The 13,393-nt window shown below is 58.0% G+C and overlaps 1 protein-coding gene across 2 annotated transcripts in view; it reads left to right on the forward strand.

Moving 5' to 3' along the window:
* The window catches only part of ADARB2 (adenosine deaminase RNA specific B2 (inactive)), a 339,341-nt gene that overhangs the window by 321,723 nt on the left and 4,225 nt on the right, over nucleotides 1-13,393 (forward strand). For both annotated transcript variants that reach the window (XM_041767012.1, XM_041767013.1), the window contains 2 exons: nucleotides 5,621-5,802; nucleotides 12,723-12,901. In XM_041767012.1, the coding sequence (XP_041622946.1) occupies nucleotides 5,621-5,802; nucleotides 12,723-12,901 (361 nt within the window). The remainder of the gene's footprint in view (nucleotides 1-5,620; nucleotides 5,803-12,722; nucleotides 12,902-13,393) is intronic.

Raw genomic sequence — 13,393 nt, forward strand, 5'->3', positions numbered from 1 at the left:
CCGCCCGCCCGCGGCCGCCCTGTGTTTGCGTGTCACCAGCTCCATGGAAATCCAGTCAAAGCATTGCCCATTTTTTCCAATCCCAAAATACAGGTCCTTTTAACACGGTCCGTCCTGAACGCCCGCCCCGGGGCACTCACAGCTGGGTCAAGGGTCCCGCTGCGTCCTGCACCAAGGCCCGTGCACCCCGCTGCCCCCGCCGCCCCCGCCACCCCGCCGCGCCCACACCGAGTCCTACCCAACCTCCGCCCATGGACCCACTGGCAGGTCTCCACCATCAGGAATGCTCCGGATCTGGCGCCTCCTGCACCTCAAGCAGACACAGGCCTGAGGAGCTGCCCGCCGTCCACCCCCCGGACTCCGCAAAGGGCAGGGCAGCTCGGTTCCTGCAAAACCATCTGGGCATCCGGCTGGACCCACAGGAGACAGTGCCCAGGTCCCAGGAAAGCGCAGGGGTCGGCGAGGTGGCCAGGGAGGCCACAGACATCTCGCAGACGGCACGGTGTTGGGGACATGGCAGGGTCCCGACGACAGGGTTGAGGGGAAGGAGAGGCAACCTGGGGACCTGGAGAAACAGCCTCGTGTGCAGTCCAGGCCCACACGGGCCCGGAGCTTTGCCGCAGGGCTTCCATCTTCACAGAAGGAACACAAGGCGACATGTGTCCTCCAGGAACCTCTACGGGGGGCGCAGAGCCAGAGCCCAGGGCGGGCGAAGCCCCACATACCGGCCCTGGAAGCCCCACGTACCCAGAGACACCGGCCCCCACCGAGGCTCGCAGGTCTGGCACCCGCAGTGGAGACGCACAATCAGAACCACCCGGTCACAGCGAGGACGTGCGCGGTCAGTGCCGGGCAGGTGCAGCCAGAGGCGCCACATCAAGGGAGCACGTGCCACGTAGTCCTCGGGAACAGAGCAGAGACACGGCGCTAAGCAGAAGTCATTTCTTTCAGCTGAAGATGACCAGAGCGGCACGACGTCATCCTGACCCCAACTTGTGCAGTTGGTGCCAACATCCGGGGGACTCCACTCGCCATGACGTACACAGACGGCCTGGGAGTCGCGTCCGAGAATGCAGGGGACGCTGGGACCACTGTCCACTGTCTGTAACAACTGCCCCAAAACACACTGGCCTCAACAAGCCACGTGTCGGCCGCAAACCTTCCCGTGCGCAGGGCTTGCTCGATGTCCGACGAAGCTCCCCGGGGTGGGCCACCCCCTGGCCGGTGGGTGCCGACCACCAGCGGGTAGCTCAGGCTCGCCGAGGCCTCCCTCCACGGAGCGCCCGCTGCCAGGACGGGTGCGCACGTGGCTTCCACGGTGACGGCAGGCCGCCCGCCGCCCGGCTCCTGCCTCCGAGAGCCGCGCTCCTTCCCCAGGCCGACCGGGTCGACTGCCCAGTCCTACCAACAGGCGCACAGAGGACACCAGGCCTTTCATCTCACCGTGTGGCGTGAGCTTTGCAACAGCAGACACTTCTCTGGGGAGCCGCTTGTCCTAGCATCTGCAGTCGGACCGAGGTCGTGTCCACGGATGAACCCGTCGCGGCGATGGGGCTGAGCGGCAGGCTCGCGGGTCTGGCCCTGCGCTCGTTTCGAAAGGCCCAACCCGCAGACCGGACAGGCAACGGGTCACTGGCGCAGAAATGTGTCTGATGTCGTGGCGTCATCATCACCCACCTTGGTCAAAAGGCAGGAGAAGAAGGTTGGAGATTTGGGAACAGGGGAGGCTGTGGGGCGGAGGCTGTGGGGCCGGGGTCAGGGGTATCAACCTGCAGGCCGGTAGGAGAGTAAATCCCCTCTCTGGGTGGCTGGACCCGCGGGGATTAGTATTCTGTCCGGCACGGGGATCCCCGTCAGCAGCGTGGGAAACAGGCTGGATAGGCGGGACCCCCGGCTGCGCCCCAGCCCTATGACTCAGAGCCGAGGGCAGCCGGCGCCCCCAGAACACTCTCAGAGTCGACACTGGGTGTGTGTCATGCCTCCTGCGCCTCCTGTCAGGCTCCAGGCTGGAGCACCATCGGGCCATTTCTCCCAGGTGGGCAGGGCTCTACCTTCGGATCACGGGCAGGTTTCCCCCCGAAGAAGAAAAGGAGAGGGTTAGTCCGTATACCCACCCCCGCTTCGGGGGACGCGGCCCACGCTGAGGCATGCGGTTCACGGCGTAGCACGGCTCGATGGGAGGGTCACAGGGCGATGCGATCCCCTCGCCCCCCGCCCCCCATGGCTTCATCGAACACCGCCATCAGGTCCCGGAGGTTCCGTTTCCCTCCTGCGGTGAGAACCTTCCAGACCCACCCTGAGCCCTTCTCAGGGGTACCGTACGGCACTATTACATACAGTCCCCGAACACCTCCTGTCACAGCTGCAAGTCCGCGCGCTGTGACCGGCGTCTCCCCACGCCCTGCCGCCTCCGCTGACCGCCGCTCTACTCGGTTTCTGGTGGTTCGGCTTTTCCATGCTTCCCTGAGAAGTGACATCCTAGGGCATTTGTCTCTCATGTAGGATGACGCCCCCAAGAGCCATCCCAGGCATCACAAATGTAAGACCTGGCGTCGAGTCTTTAATCCACTGCAAGAGTTTGGTTTTGCGCCCGGTGGGCGACAGCGGTCCAGTTTTATTCTTCCGCGTGTGGCTGCCCAGCTCTCCCGGCGCCATCTACTGAAGAGGCCGTCTCCTCCCCGTTGCGTGTTCTTGGATGCTTTGTCGTGAACTGAGTGGCCATATGTGTGTGAGTCCACTCCTGGGCTCTCTATCCTGTCCCATTGACCTGGGCGTCTGTTTTTTGCCAAGTACCTATGTCGATGGTACTGAAGACTGAACCACGGGCTTCACCGTACGTAGGAGACATCACCCCGCGGGACCGCAGCAAAGTGGCAAGAACCCCAACTGTCCCAAACATGCACCACTAACGGCTGCCTCCCCGTCCCGTGTGCAGGTGTGCCGCGTGGTGACCACAGAGGCTGGGCTCACCCCTGCCACCGCTTCCCCCAGTCCTTAGAGGCCAAGATTCGAACTGAGCGAGGGGATTCCACAGAAAGGCATTTTTTTTTTTCCCAAGATCTCTCCTCCACACATCTTTTGGTATTTCCGTGATTGACAAATGGACAGAAATCTATTTATTGAGGGATTATCTATATTGAAAACCAGACGCGGGATCTCTTTCTTTCTCTGTCAACATCGCAGGAGTATCAGCTGTTTGAACAAAAAGGAGAGGCATTCTCATTCAGTCCTCAACGCCGACGGTTCCCCAGTTCATATTCAGGAAGACATTTGGTTTTATCGATCGTGTGAGCTGAATGCATTCAAACTCCTAGAGCCAGACAAGGAGAGGCTTGATTTTCTCTTTATTATGAAGGTTATTAAGAGGAAGCCACATAGAGAAGTCATTTGTTTTCAGACAATCCCGCAGAATCAAAACCACTCAGTTATGTTCCAGAACTTTTGTTCACAGCCAACACCCGAATGGCCTACCGCACTCTCCCGGGAACGCCAACCTTGTTGTTCGAGACTTGGCCGATTTCGGGCAAGTGCTTCGTTATCGGGGGCGGGGGGGGGGGGGGGGGGATGTCCATTTCCTTGCTTTCAACTTGTAAGAAATGTTAAAGGTTCACTAACGGTCAGACATAAGAACAGACACACCCCCAGAACCCCTGGCGGCCGGCGGTGACGTAGCACCCTACCTGCGGGCAGATGGCGCCTGTGACTTCGTCCGCAAGAGTTCCTGTGCTCATCACTTGGTGCCAACACAGGAAAGCCTCCAAGTGGGTCGGGAATAACGTGTGCACTTGACAGCAGACGCCGGAAACCGTCGCACTAACTGCTACCCTTGCTCCTGCTTTCTCGCATTCTTCTGACCCAAGGAGGAGGCATCCAAAGTAGCATCCGACCAAGTGACTTTATTGGATTTTTTTCTGTCACTCCCTGGTACTCCTGGAAATCCTGGCCCCATCCCTCAATGACCACTCAAAACACCGCGGTGCTCCTTCCACGGAAAGCTCACATGCCCCAAACTCCCCTCCCAGATTCTGCGCTTCGTCGGCGGGAGTGCACAGGCCAGCTCACACGCCCGCGACGGCGGAGTCCGGCAGCGGCCACATCACCGAGGGAAGGCCCCCGCGGCCGGGGACACGTGCTCCAGTTGCCTTTAGGAGTCCACACCTCCGAAACTTTTTGATGTTCTCTTTGGTAGAAACCACGTAAGTCTCCGAAGGACAGCGGGTTCAGCCCTTTCTGAAAGAGGTGATGGGACCTACAGAAATGACCACAATTATTTTTTTAAGCGAAGTTATGCAAATCTGATAGACTAAAGTAAATGTTTCATAAAACCAATGACTGTTTAAATTGTAGGACTAAACTGTTTGTATATAAATATTACCTTTTATATTCCATTTGAGTTTTATGTAGATGAACACATTACTTTAATGACCTGCGTTTGCGAGGAGAGCAGGAGATTCGCTCTCTCGATCCTCGCCCGCCAGATGGCTGCCTTTTCTTGCATGAGATTAAAACATGTCTCTCATTCACCACGATGCTTCTGAGGCAAATTAATATCACCAGCTAAATTGCTTGTGTTTTCAGAATAAAATTTAAAGAGAACTTTTTAAAGCAATTGGTGTCACAGGTTCCCGGAGCAGATTGCTCTCCAGGTAGGGCATGCTGGTTTTAAACATTCGGTAATTAATGGAAAGGATTCTGTGTTAATTGACTGCTTCAGGAAAAGGGGAATATAATGACTCCTTATTAATCATGAAAAGAAATGTACGGCACGGAGGCGCCACAATAATTGCTCTAACAGCGGAGAAATGTTAATTAATGAAAAGAACAATGATGTAAGAAATTAGCTGCATAATGTTCGCTGCTGATGGAGGTTGGGTTTTAACACGTTATTTACAGTGGAAACCACGAAATGTTGCCTCAGACCGATGCACATAACCTTGTACCACCCAAGTTTAGGGGAAAAAAAAGAAAAAAAAATCCTACAATGCTGCGGTCATCGGGGCTCGCAGAAGCAACCACGCTTGCCCAGGGCTGTATTTTTTTCCGAGGACAGCCCGGTCCTTCATGTCTGATCTGAGCTTCTAAAATCAAAATCTTCCTCAGAGCAGAGCAGGGTCATTTATTAATGTCATTTAATGACACAACAGGTCATCCTGGCTGCTGAGGACAAAAGGGGGAGAATGTCTTTTCCCCTAAACAGAAATAAACAAACTCCGTTTCTGATACTTCCTGGCTCACATGAAGAAAAATTCAGATTCGCTTTGGAGACACAGGGTATTTTTTTTTTTAATCTAACTCCAGTCCCTGAGAGAATATATAGTTTCCATGCCATCTAACAACTTGTTTTCCAGAAAAGGAAGCCCCAATCATGGAAACGCAGAGCCCCGTCGCGGCGCCCATGGGGTTAGGGGCTCAGCGCCCTGAGCCACCCAAGCCTGCAGCCCCTCCGTGGGGCCAGGTGTGGCCAAGGGCCCTCCTCCCTTGGGCCTGCCTGTCCCCACAACACGGCCAAGCCCAGCGGAGGCAGGCTAGGCCCGGGGCTCCCGGGGCTCCGGGGGTGTGGAGGGAGGCCCTGGGCACTGCCGCCTGCCTGGTGAGCACCGCACTGACCCTGTCCTTGCAGGTGGAACGTGCTGGGCCTGCAGGGCGCACTGCTGTGCCACTTCATCGAGCCCGTGTACCTGCACAGCATCATCGTGGGGAGTCTGCACCACACGGGCCACCTGTCCCGGGTCATGAGCCACCGGACTGAGGACATCGGCCAGCTGCCCACCTCCTACCGGCACAATCGGCCCCTCCTCAGCGGTAAGAGCACGCTGTCCCCATAGATGCGGGAATAAGGGCCCATCGGCCGCACCCATGGGTCCTGACTCGGGCAGATTTTACCCATTTTGGCTGATGGCTATTGAGATGTAGCGAGCAGGGGCGCCCGGGGCTCGTTGGTGAGGCGTCTGCCTTCGGCTCAGGTCGTGATCTCAGGGTCCTGGGATCGGGTCCTGCGTCGGGCTCCCTGCTCAGCGGGGAGGCTGCTCCTCCCTCAGCTCGTTCTCTCCCTCCCTATCAAATTTATTAAAACCTTAAAAAAAAACAAAAGGCTTAGCAAGCAAACTGACACCACTCCGGGGCTTCAGAGAGGAAGGTACAGCGCGGCCTGGAGGCAGGGGAGAGGACAGGAGGCCGCTGCCGCGCCGCAGCCCCACGTAACCGGGAACCACGCGTGGACAGGGTAGTCTCTCCCTCCGCTGGGTGGGAGGCGCCTCCCCGGGGGCCGTGCAGGCCGCTGGCTGCCCCAGGGGCTGCGGGAGCCCCCCCCCCACCACGGCGCCCGGGGGACAGCCCACGTCGGCACCTGCTCAGCCCCGCGCCGCGGGTGGGCACCGGGTCAGCGGGGCCAGGGTCGCACTGGGGGGGAGCGCGCGTGGCGAGCCCCTCCTGGTTCCTGAGAACAAGCCTGGGCGCAGCCTGGCGGGGGGGGGGGGCGGGGGGGGCAAGACCGCGCCCGGAGGCAGGGGGGCCACCCCGCTTGGGGCAGGAGCGGGCGGCGTGTGCGCCCATCAGGAGTCAGTGGGGCCACCGGCGGCCCGAGGCTTTCCTGCCTGTCTCCCACAGTTCCCTGGAGCCCGGGGGACAGGAGCATCTTGGGATGCGAGGCGGCGTCGGGGCCCGTGGGCGCCCACTAGGCCCGGGCTGCTGGGGAAGGGGTGGCAGGAGTGGCGCCCACAGCCGGCTCGCCCAGCGCCCCAGGATGGGGGCAAACGCGCTCCAACTCAAAGTCTATAAAGGCACATTTATTTTTTTAAACGGTTGGTGAGGGGATCCCTGGGTGGCGCAGCGGTTTGGCGCCTGCCTTTGGCCCAGGGCGCGATCCTGGAGACCCGGGATCGAGTCCCACGTCGGGCTCCCGGTGCATGGAGCCTGCTTCTCCCTCTGCCTGTGTCTCTGCCTCTCTCTCTGTGTGTCTGACTATCATAGATAAATAAAAATTAAAAAAAAAAAAAAACAGTTGGTGAGTTCAGTTTGTATTCTGATCACATAGCACTTTGGCTCAATTTCAACCTCTTTCTTTCATTCCCCCCCACTTCCCCTTTTTTTTCTCTCAAAATGGCAAACTTCTCACAGCCGAACTGCCAACCCGACCCTGGAGCCCAAAGTCCTAGAACGAGGACTAGGTTTGGTGCTAAATCAAATGCTCCCAACTCGGGGGCCCTACAAACCTCAGTCCTTCGGGCTCTAAGTTAATATAAGAATCCTCACGGCTCCAACGAGAGTCACGGGACACCTCTCCTAGGCTCGGAGCTCCGTGGCTCCACTTCCCTCTCCTAGTGGGGAATTCACTCAAGCTCTGCGAACACAAGGAAATGCACCTGCAAATCCTTACTCCCCTCCCCGCAAGGGGCTGGCTGGCTTTTTTTTTTTTTTTTAAGATTTTATTTATTTATCTGACACAGAGAGAGAGAGAGCACAAGAAAGAGGGGCAGAGAGAGAAGCAGACGCCCCACTGAGCAGGGAGGCCAGTGGGGCTTGACCCCAGGGTCCTCAGGATCATGACCTTCGCCGACCGAGCCACCCAGGCGCCCCTGGAGGGGCTGGTTCTCACCCACCCTTTGGGTTCTGGATGTTACTGTCTGGCCATCCGTTCCCTCGCAAAGCTATTTTAAAATCATATGTTCAACTGGAACTCAGAGCAGAGCAGGGTCATTTATTTGAATGATCATTGTAAATGCAGTGAATTTAAAAAAAAAAAAAAAAAAAAAAGCTCCTTTAGAGAATCTCAGAACACTCTAAACCATCGAGTGGTGCAACCTGATGGCGAAGTGCCTGAGCCTCCCGTGTGAACCCCCACCCTGGGGAGACACTCACCCCTACCTGCAACCAGGACGACCTGACTGGACGTTTCAGTCCATCCTCAGATGCTGATTTAAAACACAGCTTTTGTTACTGCAGAGATGCAAATAAGCCTAAACTGTGGTGTCTCACCTGCATGCTCTTAGCTGCTCTGCTCTGGATATTTAAAAGCTAATCATGCAAATTTTGGGAGGAAATCATCAGGACTTTCTGCAACAGGGAGAGACAAGAGAGAACTTGTATGAGGATAGTAATGAAAAGCGCACTCAGACAAGCACATGAAATCTGCTTGAAGATTCCCTCAAGGTCAGTTTGCAAAACTGCCCGAGGAGATGAAGCCCACGTGCCGTAGGAGTCTGGCCGCTTCATGGGGGCTCCGTCAGCTCTGGGTTAATAAGAAGCAGCCGAGCCGAAAAAGACACCCTATTGACACAGTTGTAGGACGCATATTAATGTCCTCCGCAGATATCCTGAGACAGTCCACACAGACCAGTCTGCACCTGTGGGCGGAACCGAGGCGGGACGTCAGACGTCCAGACAGCGAGTCACATCCCCCATGAGAGCAGCCGCCCTAAGGGAACTGGCCCTCCGTCTTTCTCAGCATATTCGATATGATGAGAACATGGTGATGAAGATAATTAAGGAAAATCTCTGCTCCAAATACTCATTTTTTTAGAAAAACACTAAGTGGAGTAGAAAGTGACTTCGAAGCTGTTCCGCTAGGCTGAGGGTGTGGTTTGTGTGAGCTTCCGTGCTCAACCTAAGTCTCCTTTTTCTTCATCGGGAAGAAGAGCAGCCCGGGTGGGATACACACGGTCTTTGTTCCTAGTAGCAGCCGTATCCAATGGCCCTGGTGTTCAACGTCGAACATCCTTAGTCCGCACCGAAGAGAACACTCGGGAGGAGGCTACGGCCCATGACAAGCTCCTGGCCATGGAGACAAAACTGGAGAGACGGGCCCTGGGGATTGGACGTCAGAGCCGTGGGCTGTCTCGGACCCTGGTTTACAATCGCACGATGGGAATCACAGGCTGTGATAAGAGGAGCATCTCCCTGAAGGAGTAAAAGTGGGTCGCTGGTGGGTCAGGGCCTCGTGGACTCCATGTTTCTCAAGCAGCTGGTTCACGGAGATGTCGCCAACAGCATAAAGCCTGCCCCCGGCACCTGCGGGCCGCGCTCCGGATGCCTCTGTGCAGGAGGGAAGTGGGTGGGATGGAGGAGGCCCGAGGCCAGGCAGACCCACATTTCTGCGAGTCCCAATCTCCGTGTATTGTCACATTGAGCTGCGGAACCTGAGGTGGAGAGCCAAAGCCTCTTTGATTCAGGAGAAATTCCTAAAATTAATGATCATTAACAGTATCTTGCAAAACCACCCAGTGGGGGATAGTAGCAAACTTCGTTTTTTATGCAGGTGGTAACTAATACGCAATATTATAGTCATCTTAAAATAAGGACTGGAGCACCTGGGGGGCTCAGTCGGTGAAGCATCTGCCTTTGGCTTAGGTCATGATTCCAGGGTCCTGGGATCGAGTCCCACGTGGGGCTCCCTGCTCGGTGGGGAACCTGCTTCTCCCTCTCCCTCTGCCCCTCCCCAACTGTGTGTACACTCGCACTCTCTGTGTGTCAAATAAATGAAATCTTTTTTAAAATAATAGATGAATAAAAATAAACACAGCTGAGGAGAGAATTAGTAAGTTGGAAGATCGGCCTGAAGGAACCCTCCAGAACGCAGGTGGGTTAGTGAGGGTTTTCCAGAGAAGAGAACCAGTAGAGTATATTCATTCCCCTAATAGAAAAGAGATATGCTTCAGGCAACTGCTCATGTGTGTGCGGGGCTGGCAGGTGTGGTCCCCAGGCAGCCTGGAAATTCCAGCGGGAGACCATGCTGCCACCGAGTCCACGGAAAGTCGACCGATGGCATGAGGCCCTGCACAGAGGACAGTCATCTCTTTCCTCCACGTCAGTCACACCCGCAAGCACCCTCACAGCGACGGCTGGCCGGTGTTTGACGAGACAGCTGGACACCACGGACCAACCAGGCTGAGTCATGAAAGTAACCGTCCAGCGGGAAAACACAAAGAGGTCAGAGACGGGGCGAGGAAGTGCGACTAACCTGCTCCAGACGGAGAGAGAAGCCGCAGAGCAGGAGCCGCGTGCAGAGAGCCAACAGCCAGTCTCTCCCCAGGACGCATGTGAAGCATCAGTGACAGACCCAGGAGCACAGCGTGGCCCAAAAAGAACCTCAAGTCCTCCTCCCAGCGGCAAAACTGCTACCAAACCAAACCAATGAAGAGACAAAAGGAAGATGGTAAAAGCAGTCGGGGACATACAGGTGCAGCTCCAGGGGGCCGGATCAGCTGCTTCGTGGGAGATAAAAAAACAACAAAACAGTATCTCTAAGATGCTGATAGGAAATCAATCTCAACCGAAAATTCTAGACCCACTGAAAGTATCTTGTAAAAATGAGGGCAAGGAGGGGGCACCGGGGGGGGGGGGGCTCCGTGGGGGAGAGCATCTGCCTTCAGCTCAGGTCCTGGGATCCAGTCCCACTTCAGGCTCCCTGCTCAGCGGGGCGTCTGCTTCTCCCTCTGCCTCTGACCCTCCTCCCCTACTCGTGTGCATGCTCGCTCGCTCTCTAAAATAACAAATAAGTCTTTAAAAAGTAAAAATGAGGGCAAGACCACAGTCTGGACAGACACAGAGCTCACGCGCCTCGAGACTCACACCCCAGGAGACATTAGTTGGGCTACTTGGGCACAAGGAAAACCACCCCCAATGGATAGAGCAGAATAAAGACTGATGAAGATAATCCACATTTTTATCCAGTACAACCCTCGGCTTATTACGTCAGTTTAGGTGCCTTAGGAGAGAAACACGTGTCATAGGAGGAAACCATGACCATGTTCTGCTGAAGTCCCCTCGTCCCGTGTCTCTCAAAGAAATGACAACCCTTACAGGTGCCAAGAACTGTGTCACTGTCAGGTTGCAACATGAAGTAGTCACACTTTTTCCTGCCACAGAGGAAGGGTCACAGCCTTCAGAGGTGTCCTGGGAGCCCGTGCATTTTGAGCTGTGAGGACCACAGACCACGGTCACTATTCAGACTCGCATGGCTCCTGTTGCCCGCAGGAAGGCAGCCCCTGAAAATCAGGGGGAAGCGCTCATGACAACAGGAGGCCCCAGCACCCGAGCAGGTGCCCCAGCACCTGAGCAGGTGCCCCAGTGCCCAGCAGGTGCCCCAGCATCTAAGCAGGTGCCCCAGCGCTCAGCAGGTGCCCAGGTGCCCCAGCACCCGAGCAGGTGTCCCAGCGCCCAGCAGGTGCCCCAGCATCTAAGCAGGTGCCCCAGCGCCCAAGCAGGTGCCCCAGTGCCCTCCTAGCACTGCACACACCCGGCAGACACCAGCTCACCGCCGCTCAGATGAGGGGACGCCAGGGGAAAGCCCAGTTATTCCTACGTGTGTCCCTCGGACCTTAGGAACCTGCAGGACTTGCAACAGGCGTCGCTCGGCAAAAAGACCATGCCCAGTTCTCACCCTCTCCAGACCCTACTATGCTCCGCACACTCACCCCAAGATGTGCTCTCATAGGACGAGGCAGTGGCTATAAAATCACTGCCAATCGTCTCAATGTTTGCGCCGATGCGAGCAAGCGGACCGACCCCACATCTGCGAGTCCGCGCCAATTAGTCCAAGCTCCACTCCCGTGAGAAGCACATGCACCATGCCATGTCCATGTGTGCATGCCTACGTGTGAGGGCCGCACACAGGGTCTGGCAGGGGGCAGAGCACACTAGCAGCCTGGTCTACACCTGACCGCCACTGCAGGACTCGATGTTGAATCCGTCTCACAAGATGGAAGCCAGTGCTGCCTGAGGTAGGCACTTGACCCTCTTCCTATAAAAATTCTATTCCTGAATGTCATGTGTAGATAGAATTCGGAGAAAGGGAATTAAATCTTAAATACGCCCGGCCCACCAGCGACCTGAAGAAACGCTCCATGGCCTCGCTTTTTAAACAGAGGCGCACAAGGGTTTTCTCAAACTAGAGTGTAGGTTAGCAGTTAGACGAGCCCTTAGGGCCTCCCACTTGGGGCCACAGGCGCTGTAGCCGCCGGGGGCGGGCACGCGGAGGGGGGCCCCAGATGATGGGGGGAGCCCCAAATTAGGGGATGGTGGGGGGGGCCTCCAATGGTAGGGGAGCCTTGGATGGGGGAGCCCTGGATGGTGGGGGGGGCCTCGGACAGGGGGAACCCTGGATGGTGGGGGGAGCCCTGGATGGTGGGGGGAGCCCCGGATGGTGGGGGGGCCTCAGATGGTGGGGGGGCCTCTGATGGTGGGGGGTGGACTTGTATCTGTAGCTTGGCAGCACCCAGAGCTGACGGGCCAGCTGCCCCAGGAGGGCCTGGGGTGCGGGGCCCCCGGACGCGGGGTTACCGCCTCACACCTGCCCAGCCCCTCGCGCTCAGATGCTTTCCGACACCAGGCATCCCCCCTGCACTGTGACCCACAGTCCAGTGGCGGCATGAGCACCGTCTGCGAAACCGGCGCCCACCCTCCCTGGACACAGGCCCGGGGAAGCCCCTGGGCCCTCCAGGCCAGGACAAGGGGCGCTCAGGTCGGAGAGGTGGCCTGGGGAGGGGTGTAGGGGGGTGCATGGGGCTGTCCCCCCGCCTGGTGGGGCCCACGTGCCTTCCCCGGGTCACCCTCGGGGGGCACCGGGCAGGGGCAGCAGGTGTGCAGCGCAGAGGCCGGGGCGGCCGGGACTGCTGGGCTCTCGCCGCCGCCGGGCCTCTGGGCCTTGTCTCCCGGGAGCAGCCCGCGCCATCCTGGGGGCTCTCCCAGCCGACCCGCTGAGCCCGGCTCCCGCGCTGTGTTGCCAGGAGTGAGCCATGCGGAGGCACGCCAGCCGGGGAAGTCGCCGCACTTCAGCGTGAACTGGGTGATGGGCAACACGGACGTGGAGGTCATCGACGGCACCACGGGCAAGAGGAGCTGCGGGGGCTCGTCGCGGCTCTGCAAGCATGTGTTCTCGGCGCGGTGGGCCAGGCTCTACGGAAAGGTAGGGCCCGGGAGCCCGCGGGAAGCTGGGCTGGTCCCGCCGGCGTGGCCCAGCGCAGGCTCCGCTCTTTCCTCCCCACCGACGCCCGCAGACTCGGGGGCGCCACTCCACATGGGCCTGGCCAGCGAGCGCGGCCTCCAGGGCTGCAGAGCAGGCACTAGCTGCGGCACCAGGGCAGTGTAGGGACGTCCCCAGAAGGCCCCTGGAGCGGCCCTGGAGTCCGAGTCCGTCCAGGTCAGACAGACAAAGACTGGCAAGTAACCTGCACTGGACAGACGCAGGGCGGAGGACGTGACGGTCCACCGTGCGCCCGTGGGGTGGACGCCAGGTCAGGCCAGGTGGTGCCCCGAGAACACCTAATGGAAGCAGCAGCTTTGGGCAAGCCCCAGGCACTCGGGCCTCTGCCGCAGCCCGGTCCGTGTCCGGGGAGGGGGAGGGCAGGCAGCCAGGAGCCGCATCGGCACGGCTCACCTGTTGTCTTGTCCCGCCCAC

The sequence above is a fragment of the Vulpes lagopus genome, chromosome 8, assembly GCF_018345385.1.
Source record: "Vulpes lagopus strain Blue_001 chromosome 8, ASM1834538v1, whole genome shotgun sequence".
In the NCBI taxonomy this organism is placed as follows: domain Eukaryota; kingdom Metazoa; phylum Chordata; class Mammalia; order Carnivora; family Canidae; genus Vulpes; species Vulpes lagopus.